The following is a 15,826-nucleotide window of genomic DNA, read 5'->3' as shown; positions in this document are numbered from 1 at the left end:
ATTCTAGCATATTCGGTCTCTCACAGATGAAAGCTGTCAAGTCGTGACACAACCCCTATCAACCGTTTACTGCAGACTTATACCATGACGGAGAAATAAGGCAATGAAATGTTTTGTGGGGGCGTGTTTAGTAACTGTATGTTTCTTTCAGACTAAATCATTGCTGGCCAGCAAGGAAGACCGATACTTGTGCACTTTTTAAGGTAAGGATCGTGAGACATATGGCAGTAAGTTGTGATTTATTGACTAGTTAATTAGAGCAAACTGGGACCCCAAACTTATCGTGGTATGTTTCTTTTCTATTAATTGCCTAGTACACTTGTGAAACTTAGTTAGGGTAGCCTTTGCTTGGCGGTACACCTGTTTAGAACCGAAAATGAGTGCGATTTCTCAGTCGTTTAGAGTCAGTTTTGGAAAAGTTTGCTACACATGCGGTGAGCCTGGGGCACTACCACTCTTCTAATTAGTTGGCACCCCACTGAGGACTGTTTTCATAGTTGCGGTTTTATTGTGTTCTGCAGTCATGGCAGAGAGTGCAGGTTCTTCATTTGAGCAGATATTGCCATGCTTACAGGAGCCTGAAACTCTAACTGGACAAGATGATATTGCATTAGAGACCGAACATTTAGAGGGACCAAATCAGGGCTATCTAGGCAACACCTACTGGTGTTCATGTGGACACTGCAATGCAATGAGTACCGTGCCTTTGTTGCCAAGAGATGGTCTCTTTGAGACACAAACTAGAGCAGGAGCAACAGACACTGGATTGTATCACTCAGAATTCAGCCTACAGGGTTGTCGTGCAGCGTGAAGTTCTTCGCAGAGCCTTTGTGGCAAATATGGATAGGTTGAGTGAACCTTCTTAGGAACCTTAGCCGAATGAATTTTATGAACAAGGCTGCACTGCATTTGGGTTTTTGCAGGGTACTGCGCTTGGCTGCTTAACACAATTTACAACTGCAACTATGAAAGCTGCTGAGAAGAGCCCCAGGCTCACCGCATGTGTAGCGTCTAATAAACGCTTGACAAACTTTTCAAAGCAGAGATTACTGAACGACTGAGAAATCGCACTCATTTGTGGTTCTAAACGGGTGTACCGCCAAGCAAAGGAACCCTGCACTACCCTAACTAAGTTTCACAAGTGTACTAGACAAATAATAGAAAAGAAACACATCACGATAAGTTTGGAGTCCCAGTTTTCTTAAATAAATAAATCACAACCAACTGCCGAATTTCTCACAATCCTTACCTTGAAAAGTGCACAGGTATTGGTCTTCATTGCTAGCCAGCAATGATTTAGTCTGAAAGGAACATACGGGTACTAAACACGCCAACACAGGATATTTCAATGCTATATTTCTCCGTTCTGGTAAAAGTCTGTAGTAAACGGTTGCTATGGGTTGTGTCACGACGGAACGAATTTGATCTGAGAGTTTTTTGATTTTAGTGAGAGTTCTCCCATAAACTGATATTAAAATATACTACTCAAACCCCAAAAATTTAGGATTGCGTATGCCACTGAACCTCGTCATTTGAGATAACGGAGAAACTAGTGTCATTCCATGCACTTGATCATGACTCATTTCAGTCAACTATGGGAGCAATATAACTCAAACTGTTCCATGTGAAATGGGCTAATCAGAGCCATGCACCCGCCTGAGATTAGATTCAGAATTTTGTTGTTAAAGAGGCACGGATGATTTGCAGAATGTACAAATGGGTAGTCTACAGTGAAGTACTGGCTGCAGTTGACCTCACTGTTTCAGATTTGTTGAGCTATGAATGCCTTTGGATCACTGGCGCGGATCCATGGGTGGCTTACTGGTCGCCCCCACCCCCAAAGGTCAGCCAAATAGACTAACAGATGACATAATTAACTGACTCAGTCTTGATGAGTACTAAAGAGTAATGAAATAATTCAATTGACTTACAGCAGTAGCGAGATTTGTGTCCTGATAACTAGACACATTTGGGCTGATGTCCAGCGACGTTAGGTTTTGTGAATTAATCTTGTAAGGAAATGAGTTCCAACGTTATAAACGTACATATTGGGATCGCCTTTCTCAACTGTTCAGAAATGGTCGTGACTAGGATAGAAAGTTATTGTGAAACCCTACTGCAAATTCTGGATCCGCCCACCTGCATCGAATGCATCTGCATGTTTCGTTTCCGCAGTCCACCTAAAGATTTAGCCATGCACTCCCGTTACGTCGACATCGAGCTTCAGCCCATAGGAAGCAGACGCTTCTGAGATTCTGGGCAGAATGATTTTCTAATGCATGGAGAGCGATGTGATACCAGAAATACCTGTTCTGCGGTGATTCATCAATAATGACACTCTGTTGGATTGTTTGAGGAAACTTGTTGTCTATATATATATATATATATATATATATATATATATATATACATATGCATGAAACTGTCAGCATGAAACGGACCAATCAGATCCATGGCGTAGAAGGTAGCTGCTCAAGAGTGTATACGGTAAAGACGCTGGGATATACTCGTGGAGTGTAGACGAAATTAGTATACAGTGAAATCTGGCTAAAGTTGACGTGAATGGCACTCCCGTACACATCTACCTAAGCTGCATGCTCATGAGGGACATCAATTTTCAATTGAGAAAAGAATGACGACTTGCATGTGTAGGATCCAACTCTCATAAGCTGCAGGACGAGATGGACTGTATTAGCTGCAGGGACGAGGTAACACGATAAGAAGACGAAGGAAAGCGATGACATCTCGTCTACAGATAGGGAGAGAGTTGCATGACACTATGTCCACTAAAGAAATTAGTATCACGTGATCATGTTTCAAGACAAATGTACTATACACAGTCTTAACTGTAGAAACCGCGGAGCACTGGGGCACTTGCCCCCTCAACTTATCGAGCACTGAATCAGTGATTATACTTTACTGAATGAAGAGTTTGCAAACAGGTCCATCTGTCCAATTGGAGTAATTCCTCGGTCTGACGATCGAGAAGGCTGCTGCTCGTTGCCTGGCACAGAGTCGCCAGGAGCTCTCCCACATTGAGCAAATTCGTTTACAAAAACACATTTCGCCGCATCTGCGGTCGTTGCAGCTGCACCAACTTCTGTTGCATCTTGCGATGTATCTATTTCCTCTTCGTAACTGCAATCAATGAACCCATTCTTTATAAGGTAACGACGCACGAAATCTCCTAGTAAACACACTATGATGACTGCAAACAATATGATAAAGAGGCCTCCAAGATGATGTAGATTTAGTGCATCGTCTGCAGCCATTTCTCCGTCATTTTCACAGAGGTCTGCCCATTCGAAGTATTTTTGGTCAAGTTCCTCGAGGTCGTAGTCAAACCAAGCGTGTCTAATTCCATCATTCAGTTTGTGCGTGTATGGTGAATTGTGCTTGAGAGCAAACGCTGCGTTGATTACACGTAATTCGTTGTCAAGGAGCTTAATTTTGCATTCAGTTTTTGCTTCGAATTCCAGAACAGATGAGTCGTCAACGTAAGCTGATATCCTTTTCGAAACCAATCGTTCCAACCAGTCCTCAGATGATACGTTTTCAAAGGTCAATCTCGGATACGAATGTTGCAAATAGGACAATGCTCCTGTAACGTTGGATGCTCCAATAACGCCGTCGTGAATATCTTCAATTGTCCCGTATGTAGATATTTCCTGGCGCCTCAAAAGAAATACTGTGAGATTAGCAGTGAAGCACGCATAGAGAATGAGAGTAACAAACAAGGAGATACCAATGTAACCACGACCGGAGTGCGAGATGACACTATCCTGATCATTCGTGTAGAAGAATACAGACAGAGAAACGAAGATCGAGTCACCAATGTTTGGAGCATCCTGTGGTGACCTTTTCCTGTTTCTCTCAAGCACAAACACAACGAAACCACCTGCCATAAAGAAGACAAATATCAAAAGCCATAGTTCCCACGAAAATGGCTTGAAGAATTCCCAAAGATTTGCAAGATTGTTTTCAGGTCTGAGAATTGCTACTCGATATGAGACTGACTTTATCGCGCGTGTGAAGTCGACCTTAGATGCTCTTTCTGGCGTGATGGCCAACGGTCCAACGACCACATGAAATTCTACACCGTCGTGTTCTTGGATCCCGATATGCGAGAGATATCCATCTTCTACTACATCAATGGCTTCATTCCACGTGATGTTAGGAATAGAATAATATTTAAAGTTGGTCAGGCAGCTTTTTGTCGCTGCATTTTCAAAAAGGTCGACAGCCCAACCAAAATACTTTCTATCCGTTTTGTCGTTTGATGAAAACTCGATGTATTGCTTATACCGACCTCCTGCCAGAAGAACGTTGATTCTATGACGGCAAATGTCGACTTCTCCTGTGGGGCTCCGGATTGCGCTATTATGCCAATAGATAGGCCTGTCCATAAACAGTTTGCCAAAACCATAATATCCTATGTAGTGGCCCCTGGGATATTGATGTCTAATATTATAAATAGTGTACCTAAAGAACAAACACAATATTGTAAATGTAGTTATAATATATATATATATATATATATATATATATATATAGATAGATAGATAGATAGATAGATAGATAGATAGATAGATAGATAGATTTTATTAAATAGTTTCTTTCTCTAGCACAAAAGACTAATGAAAACTGCTGTCTATTCTAATGAACGTAATAGATAGATAGATAGATAGATAGATAGATAGATAATGTCATGTTCAGCTGACCACGTCAGTCTTTCGTCATTAGAGAACGTCACCAGACCACTTATTCCAACAAAATTTCTACGCTTTATATTCGTCACTATTTCTTCTCCCGATGTCCAGCGATGAAATTGAAGATCGCCAATTCCAACTTTGTCTGATGAAACTGCGTACAAAGAGTAGTTGGTTGCAATCGCCACGGCCCACACACTGTCATATACCAACTGAACGAGGGGATCTTTTAATTTGTCTGCATAATAGATATGCGGTAGCACTGTCAAAGATGTATTCCAGTAATAATCTAGAACAAAATTGCTATTAAGTAGTTTGTTCCAAAGCTGAATTCAATTTCAATAAAATTACTGTATTTTCTCAAATATTAAGAATATAACCGCTGGATCTCATCAGTTTGAAATAAAACTATAGTAGTAAACCCGTGCTCGAACACTAACCAAAGCCATGGATGTCAGAGACTGCTTTTCGACTTCGCGCATATGCTTCATTTTAGTCCACATTCTGTCAAACTTATAAAGTATGTCCATCAAGAAAGAGATTTTTCACTTGCTAAAAAATTTAGTGTCGTGAAGCCAGTTCCAGCATCATCGATGCTTGCTGAATTTCGATGACGAATCGTTAATAAAGCTGCATGTATAGTCTTGCTATTAGAGCTGCATGGTTTCCTATCTTACATGATTTGTGGTAAAACAATACCAAATGTTGAAAGATGGTAACCCATTCGAATAACAATGCTACTCAAATAGAAAACCATGGAGCTGATAGTAACCCTTCAGTTGCTATGCAACGAAATACGGTAATTATTTATCAATGCAGTATGAGAATTTTTACCGTTTAGATCAGTGACCGTAACGATCATTCCGTCTAGTAAGTTTACAACGTCTGGTCGAACTGTAGTAATCGCCCATTCAAGATCACGTGCCGCCCCGACGTTCAGACTGACCCATGCAGTAGAATTATTGATAAGTCCAATCTCGTCGGCTGCTCGCATTAGTACCTCGTAAGTCAAAGGAACTTGCTCAATAGAGAGAACAATGACGGTCGCCCCGCTGTTCCAGATCTTCTCCAATTCTGGTGTTATGGCCTCCTCAAATGCCTCCGTGTCGTTCCCGTAGTCTTCAGCGGGTGGAATCCAAGCGGTAGCCACTACAGTCACGTCGAGAGCTTCAGTCCCGTAACGAACATTTCTGATATTTTGTTGATATGGAGAATGATGTTGTAGTGGAGATTGTGTGATGACGAAAGCGATATGCGACCAACCGTGATACTTCATTATGCTAATCAGCTCGTCTCCGTGCGCACTCTGCGCCGCCTGAATCGATAATGCCATTCTGTTTGAGTGTGGGAGGTACCTCTTCATTTGAGACAAAGGTATCCACGGAGAAACGAGTGGTACTTGACTCATTTCAGCCAATGGAGCTATATAACTCAACCGATCCACATGAAACGGACCAATCATAGCCACCGGTGGAGGCAACTCGTTCGAGAGTAGACTCAAGAATTGGCTGATAAAGACGCTTGGATGACTTGTGGAATCTAGGAAGAAGTAGTCTAAATGGTATCCATACTTTCCTTTGCCGTAGTACCAGTTGGCGTCCACAATGGCATTGACATACGTTTCCTTGAGCTGCTCGTACGTGATGTTGGTTTTCAGTTGAAGAAACTCCGCCCGACTGGGTAAGATGAGAGCAATCGTGAGTTTTCGAATGGTCTGGGACTGGACAAGCTGATGTACTCTAGCGACTGCTAACCATGCGAAGACAAACGAACGCATTCTGTCTTCTTTCCACATAATGGGGTGGTGTCAGCAGGTAACGTCACGCTTGATTACCTTAGTATCACGTGCACAAACTAATGAGAACTAGCACTGCATACAATCGGGAAATGGCGGCAGTTAGCATCAGCAATTCGTAAATCATAATAATCTGCTCATTAGAGAGTAATAAACTATTCCATATTTTCTCAATTTATGATGTTACGGTGGCCTTGAATGCATCTGCAAGTCGTTCATCTATTTAGAGGTGCACGGTAGCCACTGTTGTCACTTCAAGAGCTTCAGTCCCATGCAAATTTACGCTTATAAAATTTTGATGAGAATAACTTTTCAAATGAGACCTTCCTTTGCAGTTTTAACCCACGGCCGTGCCAACGTGAGTGTAAATTTATATTATATATGCACGTCGTGTCGGTTTGCTTTTGAAAAATTGTGTGACCGCGGGGGCGAGCCGAGCCCAGCCGTGCTGGAATGGCCTACCTGTCATTTGGCTCGGCATGGCTGGCGTCCACCGTGTCAACGGTAACCAAACCGATCCAAAGTAACAGCCCTAAAATGTAGTTATTCTTGCGTATAGCCAGACACTCCTACATGCACTCACGCCGCCAGACTTTCTCCTCGAGCGCGTCATAATTTCTGCAACCATTTGATAGATGTCATCGAGAAAAATCACATAGGCCTAGGAACCGGGGGACAGTGGGAACAGGTGCCGGTACCGGTCGCCCCTCAACTTTTCAGCTGTCAATTAGGTAGGGTAGGTGTGCCTAATTTGGGACAGTATCCAGTTGATGCTTCTGTCGTCTAAAACTCCGCAATCATTTAACAGAAAACCTTTCAAAAATTATGATAATGTATTAGTCTCTTACTTACAAAATCGCACTTGTTTCATCTAGATCCGAGAACAACAGAAGACGAACGACTACATATACGGGCTACGCCCTGGACTTCGGCAAGCCTGCGGGGATCCGAATTCGGGACAGGCATTTTTGACGCAATTGAAAAACGGTTGAACCGTCTAAAACAGTTATAAATAGCGCAATTAATTGGTTACCTAAAATATTTTAGACATGCGGCAGAGTGATCGGACGGCTGCACTAACGATTGTTTGCTGAAGTTGATAGGTCTACGCATTTTTCGGCTTCAAGAACAGCTTTCGATACTAAACAGAGAGTAAGACGTTACAGTAAAGTGTAGACTTTGTGAGAACAACAATCTTACACTAAAACAATGCAACCGTCCGTTATCCTTGCCATTATTCTTGCTTTGGTTGTTGCTCTAGGCGTTCATGTATCAAATCTTTGTCGTCATGATGTTTGAAAAAGTACAATTAACAAAAATATTATTTCACGAGTCAATCTGCCTGCGTTGGCAATTGGATTTCGACTTGCAACCTTATTTTCGGGAATTGACGCGGGAAAAGGGTCTGGCTACGTGAGACTAACACACAGTGTTGTTGGATCTTGTCTAGGCGAAGTCACGCAGGATGTTCCAATCTTGATTACTGATCATAACTTTCGAGTTTACCTCTAAAGTAATTATGGAGACTAGCATACGACAAAGCGCCCAAGTGATTTTACGGTTTGATAATATTAAAGACTTCCTGTCCTTTCTCAGCCACCTGTATAGACAAGTGTTTAGTGTGGCTCAGCCATCTGTATAAACAAATTTTGGGATGCTTGCTTGTGTCTACTTGTAGTGACGTGTGCACGTGGTGTTAACTGAATTAGGTTGTTCATGCTTGCAAGCACAGTAGCGTAGGTGCTTGCCAGTACGTGTAAACGTGCAGCACTTGTTTGGTGTTGTTAACCATACGTGTTGTTGCGATAAAAGTACGTACACCTGAGCCTCGTTGTTGAGACTAAAATCAATCGTTGGGTGCTCTAGAAACACATACCTAGGTACGTTAAACGGTTTCCTGCTTTACAATGCGTTTGGAAGCACATTGCTAATTCTGTTGTACAACCAAAGTACACGGTACTTCAAAGGGGTCAATTTCTCGTCGCCTAGGGTTCAGCATTGTTCTCTTTCATACTAAGAGCGCGAGACTCAAAGTTTACCACAGAGGCCAACCGATGGTCGACCGCAATGTACACAAATCATAGCTCTGCACATCGGTCTGCGTTGAGTGCAAATACCACGCTTTGTAGAAGGTCCAATCGTTCAATGCGTGCAACGTACGACACCCCGATCCACTAAAAAAGGTTTTGCATGCGATGCCTATTCTTCCAAGTACGAAAAGGAAGACAAAGGAGAAGACGACATGCAGTTGTAGCTCACACGCTAACAAAATGTGATATCAGACGGTAAAAGCAATTGACCACAAATACATTATTAGAGAGCCAATAGCGACGGGCATTGATATCAGTTAGCATTAATACACGTGTCAAACGAGTAAAATCCTGATTGGAGGATAGAGAAGCAAGGCAGCGGTTTCCTTTGAGAGGCGAATGTCTCCAGCCGGTCTTTCTCTGCCCTAGGGTGAGATGACCGGCTGGACTCTAGCCTAGGGGATGACGGACGTAGAAATGGTAAACACTGACATATGACATACTGCACTAACACCATATAGTGATAATTAATGTGTTAGTATCCGTTTTTACTGTGTATAGCATGATATCTATATATTATTAAGTAATCTATATACATAAAGGAGAGGTGTCTGTCTGTCTGTCTGTCTGTCTGTCTGTTGGAGCGTTTCTCAAAGACGGCGAGTCCGATCTCGGCCGAATTTGGCTCGCGCGCGCCGAATTCATTAATGTCGAAAGTGAGACGGTGGTCGCCTTCCTGACTTCTCCCACGCCGACGCCATTTCCGGCCGATCGCACTCGCTTCCGCTCGCGCGCGAATATCTCTGGAACGGCGCGTCGTATCTCCACCGAATTCAGACTGCCCGTTCCCGACGTCGAACGGTTTCGCGCGTCGACGCCGGGAAACGGAAGATATTTTTGCTGATATCCGGGTCTTGAAAAAATACGCCCACAGTCGTTTGCCAGTCTACGACCGTCGAAGAGCTGCCGTGTTTGATGCACCTGTTCCCCGAAACGCCAGCAACGTCTTCGAACATACGACGTTCAGCGGGACTGTCGAAATGACGAGACTGGGCATTCGTTATATACGGGGAACGGATTACCAGGGTAAGTATTGCACGTGACTTGCACGTTACGAGATTCACGTCAAATTATAGATGCCAGGTTCGATACACCTGTTCTCCGCAACGGGACTGTCCAAATGGCTTCAACGAGATCAATAATCCAATCAACGGGATTTTGGAAACGGCAATTGAACGGGATACAACTATCAATGAGAATTCTGTCTGGCTGCTACAGTGTACTAAACGGTAAAAGCACTTACACCACGGCTAATTAGTGACAGTAAACGGTTACTGACAAAACATTACAGTCTACTAGCTGCGCAATATCCGGGAGTGCTATACGATTGCAAGTGTATACGCGACATTTTTCGTTGTTTTTACAATGCCTCCGAACAGACGGACTGGCTCAGGTTGCGCTGACAAGGGCATAAGTTAGTGTAATTGGTTTGTGCTGTGATTGGAACTTTTTTTGCACAGGGATGATAACCAACACTCTAGAGCAGAGAGTTTGGAAATCTACAAAGATCTCTCTATACAAACTGTACGTGACTTGGCTACACCCCCTCTGCCTCTCCAACCATCAAACGCATTTTCAGATACTTTCTGCTATAATCTCTACCTATAAAAGCGACCTGTCTGTCTGTTTATGTGTCTGTCTGTACTGTCTGTCTGTCATTAATAGGAAACACTTTCTGCAAATCAATAATTTGTGTGATTAAACTATTACCCGGGTGTTGTCTCCCGGGCGAAGCCGGGCATTGGAGCTTGTTAAATAATAAAAGTAATATGTCTACCCTTTAGCTTTGTCGTACTAGCCTCGAACGTCCAGACCAGATGGCGCTCGAAGCGTAAGCTCATCCGTTGGGATTGTAGCGCGACCATTTCCTAGTGTACACATAAAAGTAAACTTTTTCATAGTTGTAGCTAGTGTACGTAGCAAGAGACACACCTACTAATGACGTACCGTGTGAACGGGCAAAGAGTAATTGAATTAGGCTTCATTCTCAATCACATCCCCTTTTGAATTTCGGATAACGGCATAAGGTTTGGAAAGAAAGGGAATTCAACCGCTGCCGCACCAGACAGTGCACGGGCCTGCGCAGTAATACATCAGCTGACCTTGTCCGGGCTATTTTGACTAACCAACTTACTGGTGCGGCTTATGAAGAAACGGCCACGTAGGAGTGAGCTAGACGATAGAGAATCGTCGTGCAGTGATGGAGAAACTTTGCTGGAAGTAGAAGAAAATGAATCGGAAAGTAACGTAGCGTCGAGGGAAGAGCAGACTTTACAGCGACGTCGTCTACTCGTAATTGGAATCATCGTAATGTCTGTCGTTGTTATCATCGCCGTCGTGGCATTTGTAGTGCATATGAAGACGAAATCGTCAGCGAGCAAGTATGAGATTTTTCCAGCGAAGTTTTCATTACCCCGGATGTACATAACTGCAGCCTTGAAACTGGCCAATGGACTGGGTGGTTTGCTTATTTCTGATGCGGGAGCAGACTATTAGGCTGCCTCTATGGATGTGCACGTCGGTAGCATGAGCGATCCGCCTGATGTTCAGGGTCTGGCTCATTTTGTGAGCACATTCTGTTCCTCGGGACTGAAAACTACAAGGACAAATCAGCTTGCTCGGGTTTTCTTTTCGAACATGGTGGATATGACAATGCATTCACATCACAACATCACACCAATTGTTATTTCAAAAGAGAGCAGCAGTCATTTGTACATGCTCTCGACATGTTTGCTCAGTTTTTCATCTTTACTGCGTCATCTGCATAGCGTGAGATGCACGCTGTCGACTCTGAGCATCAGAAAAACCTTCACAACGACGACTGGCGAATATGGTAGATAATGAGAGATTTGTCAAATCAAAAGAGTGCATTTCAGGCTTCAGCACAGCAAATATAGAGACACTGATTGTTGCAAATATTCACGGTAGATTGCTGAAATTTCATGGGCAGCACTTCGTCTGACCAGGTGCAGCTAGTTGTGTTAGGTCGGGAAAATATAGAGACTCTGATCAATGTTGTCTCTAATTTGTTCAACCCGATTAAGAATAAAACATGTGACAGTCTCACTTTCTTCGGTGGATGGATATTCTTCTGGCTACTCGGGAAAACAAGTACGGATTCCAGCCGTTGAAGATATGCACAGGCTGGTGTTGACGTGGCTTGTACAATCACTCTTACATAAGCACAGGGCAATTCCATTGCGTTTCCTGGGTTATTTATTGGCAGATGAAGGACCAGGAAGTGTCATTGCTTTGCTAGACAAGGGATGTGGCAACTGCATTTACTACAGGATCATATGTTGATGTGGATATGTTTCTATGTTTCAGGTGAGAAAGAATGTTGTCATCTTCTTTAGCACTGGAATGTTACTTGCCCTCCAACTTCGTTTATGCCAATTGGCATCTCGAGTATTGACTTGGAGTAGATGTTATGCACTGATTTGTTGCAATGCATCAGTCACTAGATTGTTGTCTTGCTACTCGAAATCTGTAGTTTGGTTGGGAAGCATTACGTGTATGATGAGATGTTTATAGAGAGCTGAGAAGGGCAGCTTTGTTACTCATGCAACTCAATTAATTTGTCAACAATGGCTCGTTATAATCAGTCAAGAGCATGTACAAATCACTTTCAGTGTTTTGTAGATGATCAGTCACATGTACGCATCATTATAGATGATCTGATTGCCAAAACGATTTGCGTTAATTTGGCATTTTGAAATGTTCTTTTTGGAGGAGTGGAATTTTTTTGTACATCAGCTAAAATGCACAGAACTGAGGAATGATAAATGACAGCTGATAATTGTTTTACGTAGCTAGAAACTGTGTATTATGTTTCCTTGCTCATGACTACCGTATTAGCTCAATTTCAACTGCTGTTACAACGTCAGGGTTAGCAGACTGCCATTATACCCCCCTTCCCCTCCGATGTATACCAGCATGACATTAAAACTAAGGGAATTATACATACCCTAGCACAATACACCATTGTTGTAAGCATCCACGTGGGATGTTGCAATCTCTTGAAGTTTTGGTGACATTACCGTCATTCTGATCACACTTTGCTATCATTGACGGTTTCTTTTGCACAGTGTAGCTTTTCTGACCCATTGACAACTGCTGGTTCTTCTGTTTGACTGTCCTCCTTTTCCATTCCCTTCTCCGCATCAGCATGTGGCTGTTCTGCTGACGCCATGTCTAAAGTTGTGCTTGCTATGAGAGATTGATATTCACTAACCTTGATCAATAATGGCACCCTCGTCTTGTAACAGCACACCGTTATAGTTGCAAGGTTACCTGATTGGTGTCTCTGCTAACCCTTGCCTATAATGGCATGTCGTTGAAAGTGAGGAGATATGTTATGTGTATAGATAACAAACACAAACACGTGCAAACTGCCACTGAATGCACATTCTCAATAAAACGGTTGAATAATCTGTCGTTTCCTTTTTAGATTGACTTCTATTTTAGGCCATATTAATTTCAATATAATTTTTAAATTTTAGTTTTTTTTAAATTTTTGGCTAAATTTTGTTAGTGATTTTAAATTTTTAAAGGCAAAATTTGAATTTACAAGTAACTATGATTTTACCAATTTGCAATTTTAATTTCTACAAGTCAATTTTCATTTCAGGCCGAAAGAGGATCCAGCATCCTATGTGAGGTGAGCTGTCTTGGCAGGAATGGCAAGTGTGTTGTATAGATGAAAGATATTGTATTGTTTTATACTGGCATTGATATCAGATATGCTGACTTGCTGGCTAAATGACTTTCTTGAAACAAAAGAGGGAGTTGACATTTTTTAATTGCTTAATTAATGTTGCAGTTTACATATTGCTGATTTTCGTGTTGGCTTGCCTATCATGTTATGATGTTTGATCATCATGCATCAGTGCTTGTTCTACTCTTGGATTTTGCAATGTGTTTACAGGCATTATTTTTGTTTGACCTAGCCATTGAAATGCTGCATTTGTTATGGACTTGGCGCCATAGTTGTGCCAATGGTGTGCTCAAATTATATTTCTTATAAATTAGGCCGCACCGAAATGAATTATCTGATTGGGGTAACCCGCCGGTCTGTGCTTGGAGCTCGAGGGCCGCTGACTTTTCTTATTTAAATATGTTTTTTGTTGGCCTGGGCATACCCATGTTTGAGGGGGGAGGGGGACGAGAGATGGCAAGATTCTTTGTGTGTCTGGTGACTGCAGTCTTGCAGGGAGTTGGATTCGTTGATCGAGTGGACGATGTACTCAGCGCGTCGTGTTTGAAGGGCCTCTGTTTTTTCCGCATGCGCATGCTGAGAAACATCATATTGACTGTTGCCCTGTGCATATCCGTGTCCAAGAGACCACTCATTTTGAGAGATGGCAAATTCTTCGTGTGTCAGGCGACTGTAGTCTTTGTGAGGTGTTGCAGGAGGTTGGATTCGGTGATCGAGTAGACGATGTAGTCATGCAGCATGCAAACTGCGACGACAGACACTTCCTCCACAGAAGATGCTGAGTTAGATGGTGATTAATTAAAAAATAAGAAATAAAAAAAGCTGTACTCACCCACCTGTCTTTTCCCGCTGCATGTTGCCCCAATCAGACAATTTTTTGGTGTAGCCTTATTAAAATAGTTTATTAGCAAAATAATAGTTGATGAAAACTCTGTAATACCACTTTTCTATTTGTATGACAGTACAGAGCCTTCTACTTGTTTGAATTTTGAAGGTGATGGCAAGAAAATTTTGTTGTGTTAGTTATGTGCACGGTAACAGTGTGACCTCTTTATTGCGACATGCATGATCTGACACTTTCCTTCTGACATAGGTATACACAAATGGTACACATGGCTTTGATGTAATCCCACGGTCATTGATTAAAAGTCTGACGAAGCACATTAGGAGAACAAGGTTATACGACATAGCCAAACGTGAATATAGATTCACAAACACGTTTCAGTGAGTGAGTTACTTTGCTAAAATTTGACATTAGCTGAAAGTTTCCTCATATTATATGTCACACTTTGGAAATCGTTATGTGATGAGTTAAGTCTACATATGTGTTCATATGATAATGATATGTGTTTATTTCCTCTAACATGTATAGGTAAACTCCAAAGTTTTGAATCAACAATTTGTACTCTCAAACCAGTATCTTTCACTTTAATGACCATTTCTATTGTCAAAAGTTATGTTATGTAGACACATATGAATTTGGTTCAATTTTTCACTTGTCTGATGTACACAATCAGATATCTGAAGTTACAGTTGGTATTGACTCATTACTATGGTTGCATGCATGTATACACCCAGACAAACTTCTGATGAATGATCCTACATAGTGTAGACAATTGCTTTCATGAATTGGTCTATTTACCAGTTTCTAGTTGTTAATTAAAGGATTATCCCATTTACCACAATTTGGCAGTAACCATATATGGAATATTTAACTTGCATTATGATTTTGTTGCCTTAAAACAACTCTGTAATGCTAGATTTGTGTTTGACGTTTCTGCGGACAAAATAGCCACCAGTCCATTGAAGTGGAATGCTTCAGACCTCACAAGTGGCTTATTTTGTTAGTGTGGCCCATTCAGATGCCAGCATAGCAAAACTTGCTGAGCACTACTTTGTGAGGGCAAAAATATGACCCTTTATTTCTTGACAAAATAGTTTTGACAGTCATGGACACAACAAATGGTCTGCATTGAACAACTTGAACAGTGTGTCAAACAGATTTGTTAAGATTGCCACACACACGAGCGAAGGTGCATTTGTAACCAAATATAATTACTACCGTACTACCTGGACCTGGAAATCGGTCAATAGACGGTCAAAGATATCTATTTTTGTCAATGGAACAAATAAATACCATGGATAAAAATTAATTTATACGTAAATGTATTTCTTTTTATGACTGTATTTTATGACTATTAAGTCGGGTATATTGATTTAGTCATATGCGTATTTGTGTAGTGATCTTGCTTCTTTTCTTCTGTATGCCGAGTCGCTTGCTTATTTTCTTTGACCATCATCTAGAGCTGTCTGGGATCCTGATCTGTTGTTGTCAGTTGTCAAAGATTGACACCTGACAATATATTGATGTTTATACTAAGTCGTCCAGCTGGTGTCCTTGAGTGGCCAGAGCTTGATATGGTGGAGAAATGGTATAACGTTAGGTGAGTTACACAGTTCTCCATGTCTTAGCTGCTTGCCTGCCTGCTGTTTGTGCATTCGTTCTTCTTGACGG

General features: G+C 41.9%; 2 protein-coding genes across 2 annotated transcripts in view; one reads left to right on the top strand and one right to left on the bottom strand.

Moving 5' to 3' along the window:
• Positions 1-2,492: 2,492 nt before the first annotated feature.
• Positions 2,493-6,704, bottom strand: LOC134194166 (uncharacterized). Its single transcript, XM_062663078.1, has 3 exons — positions 5,544-6,704; positions 4,722-4,998; positions 2,493-4,482 (listed from the first exon to the last, which is right to left on the bottom strand). Exons 1-3 carry the CDS (start codon positions 6,502-6,504, stop codon positions 2,910-2,912), a joined length of 2,811 nt encoding a protein of 936 aa, XP_062519062.1. The 5' UTR covers positions 6,505-6,704; the 3' UTR covers positions 2,493-2,909.
• Positions 6,705-9,717: 3,013 nt separating this feature from the next.
• LOC134194132 (insulin-degrading enzyme-like) overlaps positions 9,718-15,826 on the top strand; it is an 8,776-nt gene continuing 2,667 nt past the window's right edge. Inside the window, exons 1-5 of the mRNA XM_062663041.1 lie at positions 9,718-9,823; positions 10,055-10,118; positions 13,225-13,254; positions 14,405-14,535; positions 15,648-15,755. Of these exons, the coding sequence (XP_062519025.1) occupies positions 15,679-15,755 (77 nt within the window). The 5' untranslated portion in view covers positions 9,718-9,823; positions 10,055-10,118; positions 13,225-13,254; positions 14,405-14,535; positions 15,648-15,678. The remainder of the gene's footprint in view (positions 9,824-10,054; positions 10,119-13,224; positions 13,255-14,404; positions 14,536-15,647; positions 15,756-15,826) is intronic.

The sequence above is a fragment of the Corticium candelabrum genome, chromosome 18 (genome assembly GCF_963422355.1).
Source record: "Corticium candelabrum chromosome 18, ooCorCand1.1, whole genome shotgun sequence".
NCBI lineage: Eukaryota > Metazoa > Porifera > Homoscleromorpha > Homosclerophorida > Plakinidae > Corticium > Corticium candelabrum.
Note: the sequence above shows the minus strand (reverse complement) of the source record. Positions and strands in the feature narration are given on the sequence as shown.